General features: G+C 41.5%; 1 protein-coding gene across 1 annotated transcript in view; it reads left to right on the forward strand.

The window, feature by feature from the left end:
* Positions 1-8,498, forward strand: part of SLC15A1 (solute carrier family 15 (oligopeptide transporter), member 1) — a 22,458-nt gene that overhangs the window by 7,972 nt on the left and 5,988 nt on the right. The window contains exons 7-14 of the mRNA XM_009082469.1: positions 449-532; positions 1,665-1,747; positions 2,920-3,006; positions 3,890-3,979; positions 5,236-5,280; positions 5,386-5,415; positions 5,543-5,631; positions 6,786-6,867. Coding sequence (XP_009080717.1) covers positions 449-532; positions 1,665-1,747; positions 2,920-3,006; positions 3,890-3,979; positions 5,236-5,280; positions 5,386-5,415; positions 5,543-5,631; positions 6,786-6,867 — 590 coding nt within the window. The remainder of the gene's footprint in view (positions 1-448; positions 533-1,664; positions 1,748-2,919; positions 3,007-3,889; positions 3,980-5,235; positions 5,281-5,385; positions 5,416-5,542; positions 5,632-6,785; positions 6,868-8,498) is intronic.

Here is an 8,498-nt window from a genome sequence, read left to right on the forward strand (position 1 = left end):
GACTTTTCTGAGTGGTGGTCAGTGTCAGGTCAAGAGGCAATAGGCACAAACTGAAACATAGGAGGTTCCCTCTGAACACCAGGAAACACTGAGGGTGATTGAGCACTGGCACAGGTTGCCCAGGGGGGTTGGGGAGTCTCTATCCTTGGAGATGCTCTAGGACACAGTCTTAGACAACCAGTTCCAGGTAGCCCTGGCTGAGCAGGGTACTTGTAGCAGATGACCTCCCGAAGCCTCTTTCAACCTAAACCATTCTGCGATACATAATTTCCCTTTTCAGTAATGAAAGAGAAGTTGGCTAATGATCATCTACTCTGTGGATGTCTCAGAAATCTGCTGCTCCTTTCCTCCCCCCAGGTTAACAATGAATGCAAAGAACAAAAAAACCCTAAGTAAAACACTAGCAGTGCTGACTGGAGTTTTTATCTAATGTTACTTTGTACTTCAGCTTCGGAGTGTGGCATCCATAGCAAACAGAGGTGCTACCCACTAGCTTTTGGAGTTCCTGCTGTCCTCATGGCTGTTGCCTTGGGTAAGTGCATCTGTTGCCATCTCATTGCCAGAGTGATTAGATGATAATGATTTAAGAATAATGAAAAAGTGATAAAAATCTCCAGTTATCAAGGTCTACCAATATCTGATCATTTCTGCAAGTTTTGAATTAAAACTTTTTCTTGGGTTGTGGGGGGTGTGAATGGGATTAACCTGAAGGTCTTACTTTTACTGAAGAGACTGATTTACTAGGAGGGACTGATGGGACTGAGGAGAGGCATGAATATACCTTTGAATTCTACATATTATGTAAATTACTGTCTGTATATCTTGGACTACTGGGGTGTATAAATAAATCTTTCAAATGTAGCATGAGAACCCTCAGAAAAATGTGTTTTGGAAATTTTCTGTAGTCCAGGATTGTGAACTGTGTAAGGTAATTGTCCCCTGCACTGGAGAAATCCCATACTTGGTGTGTTAGTATTTCTCAAAAACACCTGCATTTATACTAGCTATGCTATGAGTCACTCCCTGAGCCTTACTGCTGCAGCACAAAGACCAAGAAACCAGTGGGTGTCAGGGTGTACCACAGTATCCATAATGGTCCTTGTCCTTCATGGTCCTGAGTGGGAGTCCACCCAGCTACCAGTGACTCCACCTTGCCCGTGCATCCAGCCCAGGCTGGATGGCTGTTCTGGGGTTTGCCTGTGTCCTGCCCCACACGTGGGAGGCTGAGGCTGAGGAATGTGCCTGGGTGTGGGAGCAGAGGACACCTTGTCAAGTCTGCAGTTCAGGCAGAGCCTCAAGTGTCCCTGCATAATGTGAGCTGTAACACTCTGAGCTCCTGAAAAGGAGCCTGTACAGCAAGGCCAGAGCTAAGGTCCCAAGTGGTCCTTGTTTTGACCATCCCTCAATCAAACTAATGTCTCACTCTGAGCACTTACCTCAGTTTCCAGATTTACTTTTTTTTGTCTTAAATAGAAGCAATCTGCTGGCATTGATTAGATTTATTTTACTGTATGATAGCATGTGAATAGGCAATTTAATTGCACCTTAGGAGGCTAATTCCTCTCCGATACCACTCCTTGACTATTAGGGTTTCCATACCAAATTTTTTGCCACTATTTTAGTTTAATCCTGAGTTGCTTTTGGTTTCTGTTTGCATGTTATAGTTGTGTTTATATCTGGAAGCAGAATGTACAAGAAAGTTCAACCTCAAGGAAATATAATGCTTGAAGTTTCCAAATGCATTGGAGTAAGTACTGCTCATTCCCAAAACTTCCCAAAATCCCTGGCAGCATTTCTTAAAACTATTCAGTAAACTTGACTAGATCAGAGATCTGTCATGATATGAGGATAACTTCTGAAGCTTTTTTACTTCTTTTTATTACAAAAGGCTTCTTACCAACACCTCCAGATTTTAGACTGCTTTTTTATTTATGTACATCTTGATTTATATGTGAATTTATACACAAAGGAAACAAAGTAAGATGTCAGTGATAGGTAAAAGCTTATCCCAGCATCTAGGAATCATTCATTCCACATTTGTGCACCTTTATGCAGCTCTCTAGTAGGAGACAAACATGCCCTGACCTGAGTCAAGAGCAGAGCTACTAGTATACTTTATCAGCAAAAATTTATTGCTTATTAAGGGAATGTTATTTACAACACAGAGATTCATTGATCCCTACTATATTAAGGAAGTCAAGAGGTTACACATCAGTGTGAGGCTGCAAGGAACAGAGTGGAATCTGCATGAATAGCACTGCATGTCCCAGTTTTACAGTGCCTCAGCTTAGAGATCAGGGGATTTTTTTTCATTTGTGGGCTTCTTCATTTTCCATGCAGATCTGTCAACTTGTTATAGCCCAGTCCATTGCTTATCTTGTAAGCACTCTCAAAACCATATCTCTATAGGTGACTCTGGCGATTGCTTAGAGTGCTGCTCCCAAGGCCCAGCTCAGCCTTGTGTTTTGTTATTCCATGCAGAAAGTCTTAGGAGTTCTTTGAGATTGTATTTGTGTATACTCAATTTCAAGGTGAGTCATGTCTATGAGATGCAGCTTCTCATAGTGAAATGCACTCTTACAGCCATTTGACTCTGAAAACCTGTGCATATGACACTGTTCTATTTATTGTTGTACATAAGTCTGAGAGAGGCAGGTCTTCTACCTCCTAACAGCAGCCCACTTTGAGAAAGTCTACTCTGAGCTGTTTGGTTCACCTAATCCCAAATGCACACTTCAGTGGATACACAGTGTGAGGCCTTAAATGCACCCACAGGTGCTTGGAGCAGTTAACAGAAGTTAAGTCACCTTTAGCACCTTCTACGCTCTGGAAGCAGGAGCATCATCTGTATTGACAAAACAGGTTATTGCATTGATAAATATTTGTAACACCATTGCACATAATTCTGTCTCTCCTCAGTTTGCCATCAAGAACAGATTCGTGCACCGCAGCAACAAGTTCCCCAAGAGAGAGCACTGGCTAGATTGGGCGAGTGAGAAGTATGATGTAAGTAGTGTATGAGCCTCCTCTGCTGTGACATCCCCTGACCCTCAGTTTGTGTCTGCTCTGATCCATTGCCTCAAGCACTGGGCAAATGGTTTTGGGCCTCTGGATCACTTAGTAGCCAATGACAAAGAAAACACTTTCCCTTGGCAAACAAATACAGAGACTTGTAAGTTTTGGGGCTAGAAAAATCATAAGCATCAACTTTCTCAATTTTTTGTTTCCCTTGGTAAACTGGATTTAAACTACAGTATGCTGTTTTAATGACTGCAGAGGAGAAAAATGGGAACGATGCTGCCTGTCATGGTTAATGCACAGGGCGCAACACTTGTCTTGACTGCAGAATTATACTTTGGAATTTCAGCTTATGTGCATAAACACCACATCCCTCCAGGCTCAGTACAATTGCTTACCGTGGCTCTCAAAAGCCTTGTTATCCCATAGTCTCCAGCCATGTCCCTTGCCTCCTATCCACTCTGCCCTGTTGTCAACAGCAGCACAAACCTTAGTGTGTCACTTTTTTCCTTTTGCCTATATGCTGTGTTCATAAGTGAAATTCCTCAGTTATCTGTTCAAATGCCTCCTTCCTAGAAAAATAGCATGGCAATAAGTGCTAAGTCTCATGCTGCCACCAGTGTACATTCTGAGGGTCCCAGGTGTCTAATACCAGTGTCACCTTTAGCAATCTTTTCCACACCCACAAACAGACCTGGTACTATTTTAACAGAAATCAACAGAGGTACTCACAACGTAAGTTGAGTGTGTGGGTAAACATTACATGTTGTCTTTACCTCTTGCTACGCTGTGAACAGCAGTCTGTAACTCTTTTTTTTTTTTTTTTTTTTTCATTTATCAATTCCTCTTGTGTAATTCTCCTTTGCTGCAGAAACAACTGATTGCTCAGATTAAGATGGTGCTGAAGGTGCTTTTTCTTTACATCCCTCTCCCCATGTTCTGGGCACTTTTTGACCAGCAGGTAAAGTAGAAATTGTTTGGCTTGGCAATTAGAGCTATACAATGTCACACTATGCTCTCTGAGGTCACCAGGCATAAAAGGTGCCTATGGCAGAGTGGAAAAACAAATTCTTTAACCTGGTTTTAATGCAAAAAGGTAGTTACTAGGTCATATTAGTACAGGATGTTGTGCAGCCAGGGCACCTCTGTTTATATGAGCATGTCCAGGACTGATCTAGTGACTGAGGCATCTCCAAATCTTGCATCAGCCCACAACTAGGAATGAAACAATAATTTAAAGATTTTAGTTCTAATGTTTCTTCCATCATCAGTTATGATATAAAACTTAAGGTCCTAGTGTAAATGCTCTGGAGAATCAGGGCTGAAATGATCTGGATGCCAGTTTGCTTAATCACTCACACCTAGTTATAAATACCTTACACCTTCAAGCACAAGTCTAAGCCTCTAATTCCCATTCAATTGGACTGAGTGCTCAAGATTCATGAAACGAAGCTTTCATAGTTGAGCAGTGAAGTATGAATTTAGGAGAATGTCTAAGAAAACCAGGAGTTGAAAGCTTTATCCAAGGCAGATGGTAGAAAGTCTGGTCCAGACTCCCCATGTCCTACTGCTTTAGTCCAGTACCTGTGAGCTGCAGCTATCAGTATGACCTGTTACAATTAGGCAGTTCTGTTATGAAATTCAGAGCTAAATACTCATTACATAAGTAATAACTCATATCTTGGCCAGTGGTACATTGTGGGTGGTTAAAGCCTCTCGTCACATACGCAGTAATGAATGTTTTTGCCTCACCCTGGGCTCAGGCTGAAAGTCAGACCCACTTGACTCAGCTATAAGCAGGTTTTTGGGGCAGAGGGCTCAAGGCAGGTCGTGCCCTGGCTTGGCCACTTGCTGCTGTGCTGTGTGAAGGACAGATGTATGTACCAGATGTGTGGGGTGCTTGGGCAGCACACAGGTGTCTGGGTGGCATTTCTGCACAGAACACAGCAGTGCTGTGCAGCGGATGTTCCTGCCATCTCTCCAGCTAATTTCTGCATCTAAATTATTTTCCACTCTATTTCACAAAACAAGTAAATGAAGTTAAATGGGCCATGAGGATCACTTGGTTCAAATGTTTACATTGCAGAGTAAGAATACCCCCAGCAAGCTAGCATTATTTGTTTTTTTGTTGCATCACACATCTTTCGCAACATTTTTCAGAAGGAACTTTGGATGATTGATTTACTGTAACATCTAATTTTCTCTTCTTTTATTAAGGGGTCAAGATGGACACTGCAAGCCACAGCAATGAATGGAGATTTTGTAGGTTACTTTTTATTGCCTTTTTTTAATTAACAGTTTTCAGATCAGTTTTATTTGTTGTCATAATATTAAAAACTATTTCCTTTTTTTCTTTTTCTTCACCAGGGTGTTCAGATTCAGCCAGAACAAATGCAGGTACGTTAATCTTCTATCTGCGAATTTCAAGTACTTCTGAAATGTTATACATGTGTTGCCCTTCATTAAAAGAAGTACTTCAAAAAATATTTCCTTTTTTTTCTCCTTTTGTGTTTATCGTCAACAGACTGTGAATCCAATCCTGATTGTTATAATGGTCCCAGTTGTAAACTATCTGGTTTATCCTTTACTCCAGAAATGCAATATCGATTTTACGTAAGTTGATGCAATTACCCAACTTCAACAGAGGCTTATTGTAATGGTTTCTTTAAGTGGCTCTTCCAGCCCTAATGTAACAAGAGTGAGTATTCAGCTAAGGGGGAAATAGTAGTGTATTTAAAATGGGTTACTATTGTAAAGAAGTTCAAACATAAAAAAAATATAGAATACTGCTAGTGGTATGCAGAGGCACCACAGGGTAGAGGATGAGAATCTACTTATTAGAGTAACAATATTTTCCAGTTAAGGAGAAAATCTTTTGATTGCAGGAGACATATTCTTTACTGTTCTACGCATCCCCTGTGTGTACCCCCTCTCCCTCCCGAAGAACAGGAACTGGAAATACAACATACATTCTTAGCATGTGTCATGTTTTGGGCTTGAAACTACCTGAGATTCAAGATATTTCCTCTTCAGTGCCAGTGAGGAGTCTGGCTTACTGGATACTTGAGGGTGAAGCTTCAGAGGGCACTACACACTATCTTTAGTATTGGTAGAGAAGGAGCTAGCACTTGCTTGAAGAGACAGAATACAGTTCTTAAAACAATTTTCATAGAGTTAAGACGCAATGCTATTTTTTCATATAGTTATGAAAAACTGTATGTGATGTGTGGCAAACACTGTCATTTGTTTGTGGACACTCAACGTTGGACAAATGATGCCACAAACTATCTACTTTAAACTTGCCCTTACAGCTTAACTGAATGTCAGTAGATGTCTCCTGGGTAAACGTATTTCCCTGGTATTTTTTTGTTCAGTATTATTTAAACATAGAAATATGGACACAAGTTGTAACCTTTTAAAAGGCATGTCTTTGTGTCTCTTCATTGTTTTAAAACTAACAGCTTTATTGGGTTTTCTTTTATTTCTTCCTGCAAAACAGGCTTTTTCAGAAACCTAATAATTACGTTCAGTCAATATCTGAACCCAGCAGATGCAGAATAACAGGTTAAGATGCTGCAGGAAAGATGTATTTCCTGATAGCATAACCAGCTTAGCACAGTGCTTTCTGTAATAAGGTCAGCCCTTCAAATGGTGATCATGTGCTAGTTGTGGCTATTTGAGTTTCCTACTGTGGAAACAAGAAAACCAGCTGGAGCTTTGAGTGAACACCTGTCTTAACTCACATGTGCCTTTTGTCCTTGTACTAGGCCCCTGAAGAAGATCACTGTTGGTATGTTCCTTGCCTCTTTGGCTTTTGTTGCTGCTGCCCTTGTGCAAGTGCAAATAGATGTAAGTTCAGCCACATGCAAGTATTTACTATTAATGTTTAGTTGTTAATACAGAACTAAGTGTGTTTAAGGGGAAAATGAGCCAAGACTCTGAAATTTGGAACCAAGCATTTGAGCACAGAAGTAGAGGTAAGGGAAACCTTCAAGTATATTGCAATACTGTGATTAGCATAAGAAAATTAACTAGCATAAACACCATCCTGCAAAACATCCTGTTGTCACTAATATAAATTATGCATTAAAGGCAACACCAGTCCTTGAACTGAGACTGAAAGCTGAAAACTAGACATTTGCTTGGCCTACTAGGGGGCTGCTTTGTATGTTCTATTGCTTCTGATATTCCACTGGAGGTGAAGTGTGACAGTCTGGCAAGCATCATCACAGCCTGAGCAAAGATGACACCTGTTTAAGGCAGGATTCATCTTGCATAACCTCTCTTGCCCCAAAGGGGGAGGTCCTATGCCTGAACCAGGTGAAGGTTTTGCCTATACCTGGAGCATTGGCAGCACCTCTGGGAGGTGATCCAGTGCATCCCAAGATCTGAATATCTATCTAGAGGTGCCTGCCTGTCTTTGTGCACTATCAGGGCAAGATGCCCAGCTCTTAAGAACCAAGGAATGGTTTGGGTTGGAAGGGACCTTATAGATCATCTAGTTCCAATCCCCCTGCCACAGGCAGGGACACCTTCAACTAGACCAGGTTGCTCAGAGCCCCATCCCACCTGGCCTTGAACACTTACAGGGATGAGGCATCCACAACTTCTCTGGGCAACTTATAGCTTTAGTTAGGAATGAGGAATTGTCTCCTTAATGCCCAAGTCCAGCAGTGATATTAGCTATGTATTCAACTCTGTCTCTTGAAGCTGGAAGTAAAGGGTCTGGCCTATAGCTAGTACAGACACATCCAGGCTGTTTTCCCAAATATCCTGTTCAGAAGGCCAGAGCTGTGCACATGCACACACATACCACACAGCATCGGGAAGAAGCTTCATCAAAACTGGTAACTTCCTAGATTGCTGCATGGCAATCTCCTGCAGGAAGGAAAATATGGACCTGTGTAGGGTTTATTTTTTTGTGTGTGTGACATACCTGAAGAGATTGAAGCAGACAGGAGTATAGGAAGGGAGGAAAGGCTGAGGCAAAACTGAAATAGACACAACTCTTGCAGCTCTTGATGCTCTCCAAGAGTAGAACCTACTTACTGTTAGACCTGGTGGGAAGTGGAGTCTTCTTAAGTTCAATTTCTCTGGGCTGTCACACCAGGCAGTGCCCATACGTGCTTCTCTCCAGTTCAGCAGCATCAGTGTTGGGGGAAAATGAGTCAGAACACAGTTCAAAGAAAATTAAACCCAGGCAGCCATAGGATATGGGAAAAGCTGCAGGATGTGAGATACCACATCTGGCCACGGAGGCATCATTGTGGATGAGACACTTCTTTCCTCAGGCAACTTGTGAGACTAGTAACAAAACCTATTATTAAAGTTGCATCCCTTGGACATTCACAGATTGTAAGGCAAATACTAACCTTCAACATGAAATGATAAAGGTCACAGTAATTACGGTAATTTTTTGCATGTGTCTTAGGGCACTGATTTTACTTTTTTCTGTCCTATAGAAAACTTACCCAGTTTTC

The sequence above is a fragment of the Acanthisitta chloris genome, unplaced genomic scaffold (assembly GCF_000695815.1).
Source record: "Acanthisitta chloris isolate BGI_N310 unplaced genomic scaffold, ASM69581v1 scaffold10269, whole genome shotgun sequence".
Taxonomy (NCBI): Eukaryota; Metazoa; Chordata; class Aves; order Passeriformes; family Acanthisittidae; genus Acanthisitta; species Acanthisitta chloris.